The 12,329-nt window shown below is 51.3% G+C and overlaps 1 protein-coding gene across 4 annotated transcripts in view; it reads left to right on the plus strand.

The window, feature by feature from the left end:
* Nucleotides 1-3,139: 3,139 nt before the first annotated feature.
* The window catches only part of ETV5 (ETS variant 5), a 31,036-nt gene continuing 21,846 nt past the window's right edge, over nucleotides 3,140-12,329 (plus strand). The window contains exons 1-5 of one of the 4 annotated variants that reach the window (XM_019533117.1): nucleotides 3,140-3,203; nucleotides 4,825-4,968; nucleotides 5,121-5,208; nucleotides 5,348-5,395; nucleotides 5,489-5,539. In XM_019533117.1, coding sequence (XP_019388662.1) covers nucleotides 4,924-4,968; nucleotides 5,121-5,208; nucleotides 5,348-5,395; nucleotides 5,489-5,539 — 232 coding nt within the window. In that variant the 5' untranslated portion in view covers nucleotides 3,140-3,203; nucleotides 4,825-4,923. Of the gene's footprint in view, nucleotides 3,283-4,379; nucleotides 4,695-4,824; nucleotides 4,969-5,120; nucleotides 5,209-5,347; nucleotides 5,396-5,488; nucleotides 5,540-12,329 lie in introns of those variants that run through there. The other 3 variants (XM_019533120.1, XM_019533118.1, XM_019533119.1) reach the window with 3 other exon arrangements.

Consider the following 12,329-nt stretch of genomic DNA (forward strand, 5'->3'; position numbering starts at 1 on the left):
TACTGGTTGCCTCTGCCACCCCTTTCTGCTACATGTGTCAGGGTGGGGGTTTAGTCTTCCATAGAGGCGGTGGGTGTTTGCTGCAGCCAAGACTGGGGACTGACTGGACTGTGCCAGTGCTCCTGCTGGAAGCAAAGCTGGAGGTTGCTGGCTAGAGGGTCTTGCCCCTCTTCTCAGGGTCCAACCAATACCATTTGGGGGGTCAGGAAGGAATTTCCCCCCATTGTCAGATTGGTGAAGACTGGGGGGGTTTCACCTTCCTCTGTAGCAGGAAGTGTGGCCCTCTAGAGCACATTTCATAGAGGCAGGACACTGGCTGCTGTGGCTCCCCTACTCTACCTGTGGCAGGTTAGGTTGTTAGGTCTGTGCTGTGTCAGGGTCGGTGGTAGTCTCATATAGAGTTTAGATGATGGTTTGTATGCTATGGTTTGGATAGGGCTGATCCAGGTCCCTCCCAGCCCCATGTCTCTAGGATTCTATGATCTTCATGCAAAATACTGAAAGAACTGCTATGCAAAACGTCAAATCCAGTAACAAGGATTTTCAGCGCATTTATCGAATCAGGGTTACCGCAGAGCTGGGGAATAGCAAACGCAGCAGCAGTATTTAAGAAAGTTAAAGAAACTAATTCAATATCTTCCTTTGGTAAGATCATAGATTTTTTTAGAGAGGAAATTCAGTAGCTCCGATTTGTTTGGACTTGAGTGAAGCACTTGATATGGTGACCTCTGGGCAATTATTAAGTAAGATGAAGAAGGTGGAGATTACTACAATAGGCTACAAGAAATACCGTAAGAATTAGCTCAAGTGGGGAGGCAAGAACAGGTTGTACTAAAAGGGGAACCATCAGCTGCGGGTGGGTGATGAGGGAAGATCTCCAAGGATTGGTCTTAGAAACACTCTTGCTCCTTAGTGACCTGGGCACCAAAATTATGAGTGTATGAATGAACTGTGGATGACACAAACTGGGAGGCATCACTGATGCAGAGGACGATCAGACTATCAAATACGACCTTGAGGACTGGGATGACAGAAAGGTGAGGAAATATAATAGGATGACATGCAAGGTGATGCTTTTAGGGACTAAGAACAATAATTTCTGTTACAAGCTGCAAAGTCCTGAGTGTATTAACCAATCATGGGGTGACAAACAGCCGTGGATGTGATGTGACCATGACAACATGTAGTCCCAGGCTGCATCTGACAAGGTACTTCAAATTGAGATAGGAAAATACTAATCTAATACCCTTGTACAAAGTGTTATTGAGACCTCATCTGGCAAAGTATGCTACCCAAGTTCAAAGAGGATGAATTCAAACTATAACATGTGCAGAGAAGGGCTACTAGGATGGTCAAAGGAATGGAGAGTCTGTCTTAGACAAGGAAACCGAAAGAGCTTAGGTGGCTTAGCCTAGCAAAATGAGAGGGAATAGGACTGTTCTCAGCAGAGAGAAAGAAGAGCTCTTTAAGCTGAAAGACTATGTTGGCACGAGAACAAATGGATATAGACTGGCCATGAATAAATGAAGGTTGGAAATGAGAAAATGGTTTCTAACCACTGGGGGAGTGAAGTCTGGAAGAGCTTCTCAACAGCCTAATGGGGTCAGAAAACCCAATTTGACAGAACCTGATCTGTTTATGAAGGACATTCTAGGATGCAGTGCCTGTGAAAGCAGTGGCTGGACTTAGTGACCCATGATGGCCCTTCCCTTCCTGTATTATGTGCTCCTAATTGCATTCCTGGCCTTTTATTCTTTAGCAGCTGTATCCTCCACCAGCTTTTCCATTACTTTATCTGGGACTGGTGGCAGGCTGACATTGCTACATAGGCAGGCTCCCACCTGTCCTGTTTGAATACTGACACAATATTTGCCCTCCCTCTGTCTTCAGGAATATCCTTGCAATTCCAAGATTTGTTAAAAATCAGCACATCAGAATTCTCCCTGGCCAGCTTTTACAACTCTTGACTGCTTGCTGATCTAGAAATGTTTCTCCCTGCCTAGCTGTTGTTGTCCTGATCAGTTGCTAATGGTTTGAAAAGTATTCAATCACCTTCATTCAATCCCAGCAACCTGCCAAGCTGCTTTCAGAGAGAGAACAGAAATATGTATTGCCCACTTCTACCTCTGCCCTGTTATCTCACTAACAATATTACTGTCTCCAGCTATGATGATTTAGGGAACTATGGATTCTGCTTTATATAATGAGAGTACCAGAGGTGTATTTTGGGACTGAGGACAGAGTGCCCTATTAAGCCCTGGGCCCAAAAGGAAACGGTGCTGGATACAGATGCTGCAGAAGCTGGACAGTTATCTGTGGGCAGGAGAGAGGGGTCCAGGACTTAGAGAATTTGTCCCAGGGCCAAAAGCCCCTCCTGAGTGGGAAGGAGACAGAAACAAGGCATTGCAGTAAGGTGTGTTTGTTTTCCCAGTCCAGATCTCTGTGTTTCCTGTGCTGTCCAAGCGGTGAGCACCGTGGTCCGGCGTCCTGTGCAAAGTCTTTGTAGCCAGAGCATCCACGTGGGTGTAGGCCCGGGAAATGTGTGCTGAAGCTACGGGAGTCGGGGGGATGGCACGGGCCACGGGGCCCGTCAGGGCAGCGGGGCTGCGGGCCGGGCCTCTGCAGGGGTCACAGCTCCAGCCCGGGCCGGGACGAGTCTGCAGATGGGGCCTGCACCGGTGAACCCATCCAACGGCGCGTCCAGAACAGGGTGCCCGGCTCAGTCGTGGCGGGCAGCCATGCATGCTGCCACCACACTTCCACACCCCGTGGGGCGCCCTGAGGCCAGAGCTCAGCGTGGGCCTCATCCCAGGGCCCCACCCCGGAGGAGCGCGGGCCGCCGTCCCTTTAACTCCCGCCCCAGCCGCGCCCTCCGCGGCCGGCTTTTTTTTTTTTTTTTTTTTTTTTTTTATGAATGAATGCCGTCCCCCAGAGCTCATGCAAATGAGGCCGCGGCCATTGGCTGCCGTGCCGCGGAGAGCCCATTCGGTGCCGGGTCGTGGGGGGCGGGGAGGGGGCGGGCTCAGAACGCGCCGCCGGGCCGCCGGGGACCAATCATGCGGGGGCGGCGCCGCAGCGACCGCCTGCCATTGGGCGGACGGCAGGGTAAACAAGCCGTGATGGACAGCCGGCGGCTCCGCGGCGGACCAATGGCGAGCGAACGCAGAGGCTCGGGGCGCCCGGCGGCTGCACAGGGCGGGTAGGTGCGTGCGGCGGCCGGGACTCCACGGCGGGGACGTGGACACGACGTGTGTGCACGCGCGTGGGTTTGCATCTGTGCGGGTGCGCGTGTGTCCGTGTGTGTGTGTGTGTGTGCGCGCGCGTGCGCCCGGGCCCTGTTTTTGTGAATGGGGCCCCGCGCAGGATCCGGTTACACGCGCCGGCCGCGGCCCCCGCGCCGCCATTCATAAAAACCTGGGGCGCCGCTCGCTGCGGGGCGGGGCAGTGCCGCTTGTTACGAAACTCGGCTCGTGCCCCCGCGCGGGGGAGATGTGCACGCGAAGTGCCGCGTGTGCGGGCTGTGTGCGCGCCGCTGCCCTGTGTGGCGCTTGTGTGTCCGTCCACGTGTGTTGCATGTGTGTGTTGTGTGCGCACGTGCACACCCCTGCGTTGTGTTCAGTGTGTACATATTGTGTGGTATGTGCATGGGTGTCTGGGCATGTGTGTGTTGTGTGTGTGCGTGTGTGCATCTGCACACGTTGCTTGTGCATATTGTGCAAGTGCATGTGGTGTGTGCATCTGTGCTGCGCAGTTGTATGCATGACTTGTATGTGAGTTACATGTGTGCATCTATATGGCGTGTGCATGTGTTCTGCATTTGCCGCGTGCCTGTCTTGCATGGTGTGTGTGTGTTTGTTTGCATGAGTGCTGCTTGTGCAGTGTGTGTGTGCGCACACGTGTGCAGGGGGGTGAGGACAGGAGTCTTGGTGCCTGTCTAACCCCCGTGCCTCTGCTCCCCACTCAGAGCTGCTGCCTCGCTCCATATCTGGCCCCTCCACTACTACTTTTCATTAGAAGAAAGCCCGGCAGTGGGTGCAGCCACCGTCCCGCCCCTTGGAGGGACTTGCCCACGGTGTGTCGAGGAGCCGTGCACGTGGGGCAGTTGGTGCCTTTCCACCTTCATGCTGACCCATGGGGAGCACGGCAGCGCCACTGGCTTCCTGCAGATGAGGGTTTTATCCCCCTAAAGCCAACTCCCGCTGAGCACCTTGCTCTTGCTGCCAACAACCTGGGGTTTTGGGTGCGGTGGAGATGTGGGTTCAGCTGCCGCCTTCGGATCGCTGCTCTTCCCCGCATTAAATAAACTGGAACTTGCTTTCCATGAACTTGTTGCTATTTATATCCCTCTTTTTGCCATGTAAGGAGAAAACATTTTGTGCACCCAGCAGCGCCAGCTCGCCCTCGTCCCCTCTGCTTCTTCTCTAGGCTTGCTTATAAGCGGGGGTAATCCATCCTTAGTGACGCCACACCCGTTGCCATAGTGACTCTGTGACATCACCAAGGAAAGGTTATGACCTCGGTGTTGGAGGGAGAGGCTGGGCTAGGGGAGTGGGGGGGAGAAACTTGTGAATGAAGATGAGCCGTGGGACCAAGTAATTGAACAAGTGGGGAACTGTCAGTGTCAAGGGATTAATGGTGAAGCAGAGTGCGCCGGGTGCATGTCACGGGGCTGCGGCGGGAGCTGATCTTTCTAGGTTGCTGGCAGTGTTCTCCTGGGGCCGTTGGAGAAGGGGGAGTCTCCGCTGCATGCCTGAAAGCAGAAGCATATTTTGATTCGCGTCTCTCTCTCTCTTTCTGTCTCTCGGTGCTGCTGCTGTTCCTCAGTCTTAAATCAGCTGTAGTTGGAACTTGGACACCTCTTTTGCTGGAGCTGGCTTCAATGCTGGAAACACCTAAGGGGCTATTAAAGGTTTTGGAAGCACAATGGATGGTTTTTATGATCAGCAGGTCCCTTTCATGGTCCCGGGGGTAAGTCTGGCGGGCCTTTGCCTGCCCCCCCCCCCCCCCCGGTGTTTTGTGCCCTCTCTGCTTCTTAGCACGGGGCTTTTCTCTTTGTCCAGCTGCCTCTCGCCTGTAGCTGAGCAGCGGTGCTCACGGAAAGATGCTGTCCTTTCTTTCAGAAGCCTTGCACAGAAGATTGTCGAGGCCGCCCAGTGACTGATAGAAAACGGAAGTTTTTGGACACTGATCTGGCGCATGATTCGGAAGGTAGCAAATCTTCTTTTTCCTCCCCCCACTCAAGTTTAAGTGGTCACTACTGTAAGTAGTGCCTGTAGCTGCTTCTGTTCATATAGATTGACTTTGGTTTTTTGTAACTGTCATCTGCTTCACTCTTTTCCTGTTCCAGAACTGTTCCAGGACCTCAGCCAGCTGCAGGAGACTTGGTTAGCTGAAGGCAAGTCTTCATCTCTGCCCTTTTTCCGTACAAAACCTTCTAGTCGGATATAGTTGGAGAAACTAAAAGACCTCAAACCACTTTTTTTTCCAGCTCAAGTTCCTGATGATGAGCAGTTCGTCCCAGATTTTCAGTCTGACAACTGTGAGTAACTTCTTTACCATTTCCTTCCCATTTGGCTGTGAAAAATGTTCTGATCAATGCCATGCACAAAAAAAAAAGTTTTGTATGTGGTTTTGTCCCTCCTTCATTAAAACGAGGCAAACGTGATGGTTTTCTGCACTGATTCACAAAACAGAGCAAGGTCAGGGAGAGGATAGCACTGGCTTGGGTGACTTAGATCTTTCAGGTTGAGGCTTGGCCATATTTGTGAATGTTCTTCCTTTATTAAACAGCTGTAGAATAGCCACACTTGTAAAATACCTTCTAAGTAGATGTCTGGAATTGGTTAAGCACTTGCTGATTGTCTGCAATTCAATAGATTCTTTGCTTTTGAAACCAGTTTGTTAGGGAGCTGCACCACTTATGAGACTGATACAGCACTAATTGGTTAGTAGCATCTCTCTACAAAGTCCTCAACCAGTTCTGGATCTTTTATGGTCAATGCCTAGTTAAGATTGTCAAGGGCAAAGCTGAGCAGCACAACTAGAGCAGCATCAGGGAGCCGTAATCACTGGCAAGTACAAGCGTTTTAAGGGAAGACCGGTGAAAATGCAGTCTCTTTTGAATTGCATGATAGAGGGAGAGTTATTCCGTGCTCGTGGTGCATGATAACAAACACCTGTGCCAGTCAGGGCTTCTAGTCCTTGCGTGTGGGATGCTTTTGTTCCTGTGCAGACATCGGACTCTGTTTGTGGTGGCATTGCAAGCTGAATGAAAGCAGGATGTTTTGAATTGTTACCTGCAAAAAAAAAAAAACCCCAGAAACCCACATGTACTAGTTTGGTATTCATTAATGGGCCTTTCTCTGAAGCCAAACGGTGACTGATCTGAAAGGAAATCAAACATAGCCTGCAGTGGAACAGATTCTTCACCTAAGCTCTGTCGCAGCATGCAGCAGAGTCTCTTATAGCAAGCGCATGTTAATTATTGCTCTTTGATTACTTCTTGTAATTCTTTGAGTGGGACGCTTGCCATTAAACTGCTCCAGACAACCAATGTTTCTGCTGGATAATCCTCCCCCTTTCCCCTCCTCCTTTCTCCCCGGAGATGAAAGGCAGGCCTAGAGTCAGGAGTGGAGCTGTGTGTTGACATTCTAGCCCAGCCCTTCCCGTTCTTGCTCGGAGCCATATAAACTGCTGCACGCGTGGGAGGGTGGCTCTTTTGGCAGAGTTGCTCTCGGATGCCTCTTTGGCAGCCTCTTGTGTCTTTGTAACCTGAAAAGTTTTTGAAAGACATGAAATGGCTGCTCCTGGTCACTGGGTTTGCAGTGGCTTGAGGGTGACTTGGTCGGGCTTGGTAGAAATAAACTGTGGCTCTCAGTGCCAGTTTGTAGTGCACGTGTGTTTCAAATGTGTTCTGCTTCTGCAGGAAATAACCCAAAGAGCCTTGTTGCAATGACACGTGTTTTGGGCTGAAGTGAGCCTGCCTGCAGAACTCCAATGTAGGTCTTGGTTTCATGACAGAAGAAATCTTGAAGAGGTGCCATGCTGCTGGCAGATCTGGTAGCAGTCAGCACAGCCTGATAGCTTCCTGCTCCCTCTCCTCCCTCACCTGGCAGAGAACTAGGGAGGGAGGGAAAGAGCCCAACTGTTTCATAACTTAGTTGGCTGGGGCAGAGGAGGATTAGGACAGTATTTTTCGTTTTAAGGGAAGTGTCTCCTTGCCTTCTGGGGCTTAGCTGCACTAACCCACACTTCAGAGGGTTACTGTGGGGCTGTGATCTCCTCCGCTAATCTTTTAAACCTCTGCTAGTCTATAAAGAGGAACATGGCTGTGTTCAGTGAACACCCTGGGCAGTGCTGGAGCTGCTGTGCCAGCCTGAACTGACCTCTGGGGGCAGGGAGGCTGGCCTTGCCTTTTCCTCTGGGACAGCTAAAAAGTGCTAAGAGGAACAGCAGCCTCCGTGTTCATTCCTTCCTGTGGCTCTGGAGGGATGCATGGCCTTGCTCTAGTCTGTGTTCCTGCCTTGCCTGGCATTGGACGGGACTGCTATGTTACTTCCAGGGGACACTGTCAGCTCCAATTTACCTGTGTGTCTGCAAGTGGCCTTGCTTCCGCTGTTGAGATTGGGTGGAGTTGTAGGTTTTACAGGTATTTTTTAATTGCACTCGGTGGAGTTGATGGTGCTTTGTGTACAGTTGCTTTCACTTCTTCCTACCATTATGCAATAGCACAGCCTGCCCTCAGGAATGGCAGTAGCTTGAGCTCACAAGGCAGCCACTGCTGGGGACCTGGGTGTCTTGGCGTTGCTCTAGTCCTTAGCGATGACATGCCAGGATTCCTTATTTGGGCAGGTTTTATTTTTATCCTGAGCGAATCCATTCTGTTGTCTCTCCCCCCGTATCACCCCCAGCACCAGCATTGCCCAGTCACCCTCCGCTCTAGTGTCGGGCTGTGCACTATTGCACTAATACGGCATTGCCCTATGGGGCAACCAGCCTTTTCTTGGTTTCACTCATTTGATCCTTCCTATGCTACTTTCCCTGTTTGGCTTTCCCACTGCCTAATAAACTTCAGGCTCAGTAAAGTATTGTGCTTGCCTTGCCAAAAATCTGTGCCGTATCTGGAAGTTTCTTGAAGACAAGCCACCAGCAACTTTCTGTTTTGGAGATCCTCTTGTGTAATGCACTCCTTGACCACTGTGTTTCACAGCAGGCTGTGTGTCTTACAACCCTGGTGGGTGACTGAGTCATGGCATTGTATGTTGTTGTGTGTGGGAGAAATGATACTTGTGGGAGGCGAAATGTAGAGTGCCCCAGGATAAAGGTGGTGATGTTCCAAAGTTCCTCTAGGACACACGCGGGGGAAAAGCTGAATTCTTAGCCTTGAAGCTTCTCGTGAGACCTTTTCCCACTTCTAAAGTCAGCCTTCATCTTGCACAAATGCCTGTAGGTGGATACCTCCTCCAGCTGAAGTCCCAGCACAGGTGGTTGGAAGAGAGGGTTGAGAGAAGTGGAAATCTTGGTTTTGTATATAAGCTGCTCCATACACTTTGGGCAATAACTCATACCCATTTTACGGATGGTTACACTTGCTCCCCCCACTGCTGCCTCTAGTGAGCAAGCAATATGATGGCAGATCTCTGTGTCTACAGGGAGCCTTGCTGTGTTGGTTGGGGTCTGCCCCTGCAAAACCAGCAGGATTTTGTGTCTCACCGTAGCCTCTGAAGCCACTTTGGTAATGCATCAATGGTAACACCTCAGTTGGTGTGACCCTGCGTGCATCCCATGCTATGTCTTCTGCCGTCCTCCTCCCAGGGGAAGAAGTGTGTTCACCAGAGTGTTGGGCCTTGGTAGGGTTTTTTTCTAACATAAATTTTGCCTCCTGTCATGTCAGAAAGAAAACGACCTTGTGCTTGGAGTGGAAGGTGGGGAGGTTTGGGAGTGGCCTTTGTTCCTGGGGGGCATTTGTTCTACAGTCTTGGGCCGTCCGGAGAGTTGTCTCCTACACGGGAAAGGACTGAGGGCAAACTGTGGAGTAGTTCTCAGTTGGCTGCTGGGCCCATGTTGATGCTCTTTCCCTCAGGCCAGAATAACACCTTAAATTGCAAAACCAAAGAAACATTGTTTACATGACTTGAGAAGAGTTTCATGCTTAAGAGGAAAGAAGCCAAGCATTATGGTGTGTCCCTTCAGGTCCCTGCTTTGCCCTTTTGTGGACAAGTTAAGTAGCTCATTAACTTGCCTGGCGTGGCTGTACTTTGCTGGGCACTGTAGGAATGATTAGCTGTTACGCACCAGGTTTCTTGCCTTTGTCTTGCCAGATGTGGCTGACGTGGTTGAAACACAGCCCATTTGCTGTGGGATTCCCAGTGCTCCGGTGTATTTCCGAACAGGGCAAAGGCATGTTCTGCTGCTTCTGGGCTTTGGGTTTTCTTGCAACTTGTTTCCCTGAAATTTGAATTCGAGACAATGGTATCATCTTAAAATTAGTACAGTGGATGAAAGGGGTGAAGGGTGTATTCTAGCTACCAGGGCAGGGAGCTTAAGGATTTGAAACATTAGGAGTATTTGAAATAATAATTTGTGAATGGCTCCCGATTTATTTATTTTGTTGTTTAAACCTTAGAACACCTGTCCTTCCTTGCTCGCCCCGTCTGGAGAGTCCGCGTATATGAACCATTTAGAGATCAGGTTTCTAAAAGCGGAGAAATCAAAAGCCCTGGGCTGACATGGGGGCTGCGATGTTTGTTTGAAGCTTGATCAGAAGAGCTTGAAAACTGTTGCTTTCTCCCATGCTACTTTCTTTTGAACTTTTTACAGAGAGGAGAGGGAAGTGGCTGTAGCGGGTTGTGTGCAGTACTGTCTTGCTGGGTTTCGAAGGGTGAGGGACCCTTCCATCATCCAGCCCGAGGGCTCTCCAGTTGCATATGTGGCAAACTTCTGGAGGAGGATTGGGAGAGGCAATATAAATGGAAGAGAAGGAAGGAAAATTCAAAATGAAACAGCTCTACAGTATCTCTAGGGTGGCTGGAGAGGTCACAGTGCCATTTTAGGGACCTGACTTGGGGACTTAGGGGAAAACAGCAATGTAACAAACTTTTAAAGAGGAATATGTGAGCCAAAGTAGTCTTTGAGAACCACTGATCTAACCCCCCGGTTCTCAGCCAGGGTTGTGAATTGCTTCAGTGGAGAATGCCCCCACCCTCCGTTTCTCGGGTGAGCAGAAGTGGGCCCCCAAACTCGCTAACGGAGCCACTTCCTGGAGAGGTGCGATCTCCAGAGTGGCGTGGTGCAGGCTGTTATTCCTGCTTAGGGGTTTCTGCCAGTCCCTCCGAGGACTTTACTTTTGCGCATCCTTGCTCTTGCTGTCCTTTTGCAGCAGCAAATCAGATCTTCACAGGCTCACTTGAGAAGGACTAGGTGCTGTGAGGTGGCAATAATAAGGGTTTTGGAGGAGGGAGAACGAGACAATCCCATTTGAAAAAGAGGGTGCAGAGAGGAAGGAGGGAAAGCAAAGAAGCCTAAGCTTTTCTTTGAAAAGTGGTAAAGTTCAGGCTTTTCTCAGCAGACTGGTGACTCAGCACTCTAACTGGGATAAACTGGTGCCTGCCTCTGCCGAAATGCATAGTGTGTACACAGACCAAGACCTTGGCCAGCCCGTAGGCTTCTCCTGCTTGCTGCTCTCTGTTCTAGCTCATGAAAAGCGCTTTGTCTGGCTGGAGGTGCGAAATGCCCTGAAGGGCTGCAGGGAAAGGCAGGAGCAACAGCAGCAGTGCTGGGAAGTGAAAGATCCCCCCACCCCCCTACCTGGCCAGTTCAGACAGAGAAATGCTTCTGCCAGCCCCAGCCTCCCAGTGCCGCATTCCTGAGCTAATCTCTGTAATGGTACATTGAGGCAGAGTCTCCAGCCTCGCCTGTAGTTAAGCGACTTGCTTACTTACTTCCCCCCGCCCCGGCTTCTAATTATAGCCGAGAACACGAGAGCGGGAGGCCGGACATGGGCTCGCACACGCAGCGTGCCTTTGAGGCATGCAGTGCTCCATCTGGGCCCCGGCACGGTGTGCTTTTCCCAGGCAGCTCCCGCCGGGGCAGCGTTCCTGTCCTGTTCACTACTTGCACGCGGGAGCAGACTGGGGGCACCCTTGCCAGTAAAGGGGGGTTGTTTATTTGCTAGCTCGCTGACAGTTCCCTTATCAGACTGCACGGAGCAGAGCAGCATTGGCTCCACGTGCCTCTTGGCACAAGCAGTGCCGTGGCCTGGCAAGCTCCAGGAGAGATGTGGGCTTGGCTCCTGCTTGGTGGCCCTCTCTCATGAGAGGTGGTTGGACTAACTGCTTCTCCTGCCCCCCAGCTCTGTGATCTCCTTTTAGCTGACCATGAGCACATTGGGGAAGGTTAGGGGCTCTCAGTAGTCTGGTACATGAATCTTGGCTAAGCAGGTCCCTTCCCTCCCCCTTCTAGCCCAGCTCGGGGCAATGAAAATGGTTCGGGGTGAACCACTGAGGAAGACTAAGAAGACTGAGAGGGGGTTCAATAGCAGCCTTCCATGCCCTGCAGGGCGGTTCCAAAAAGGATGGAGCTGGACTGTCCTCAGTGGTGCCAGATGACAGAAGGAGCAATGGGCTCAAGTTACAGCAAGCCGAGCTGAAGTTAGATATAAGCTAAAACTTTCTCACGAGCAGGGTAGTAAAGCACTGGAACAGGTTACCCAGAGAGGTTGTGGACTTTGCATCCTTGGAGATTTTTAAAACCAGGCTACAAAGCCTTGGCTGGGATGATCTCGTTGGAGCTGGTCCTGCTTGGAGCAGGAGGTTGGACTAGATGTGGCCCCCTGAGGTCCCTTTTAACCCTCATTGTCTGTGATTCTGTGGGCGCTGCCATCTGGCCCAGGAGTAAAGCGGAGCTAGCAAGGTGTGGCTCCCTCCCCCTGCAGAAGGAGCACGTAGGACAGTGGGTTCTCCCTGGGCCGCAGAGCAAGGACTTGGGCCTAGCTGTGAGCCTCTCCTGTCCCCTGGCAGCCAGCAGCCCTGTTTTGAACAAAGGAGTGCAAGTTTAATTTTTTTTTTTTTTTTTTTTTTTTTTCATTGCTACTCCTCCTTTTGCCAAAGGGCGTTTCCGGTCCTGGCCGCAAGCAGCGTTGTGCAATCATTTGGGTTTTGCATGAACTTGGTGCAAAGGCCAAGTCCCCGCGAGCTGCGCCTGCCATTCCTGCACTGTTTATGCAAGGCATTCAGACGCCACGCACGGCCCTGGCCGCGCGGTGCGGGCAGCTGGTCTCTGTTATGCTCTGAAGTGTCGTTTCCCTTTTCTTGAATGGTAGTGCTGAGCTG

The sequence above is a fragment of the Crocodylus porosus genome, unplaced genomic scaffold (genome assembly GCF_001723895.1).
Source record: "Crocodylus porosus isolate Cpor-Errol unplaced genomic scaffold, CroPor_comp1, whole genome shotgun sequence".
NCBI lineage: Eukaryota > Metazoa > Chordata > Crocodylia > Crocodylidae > Crocodylus > Crocodylus porosus.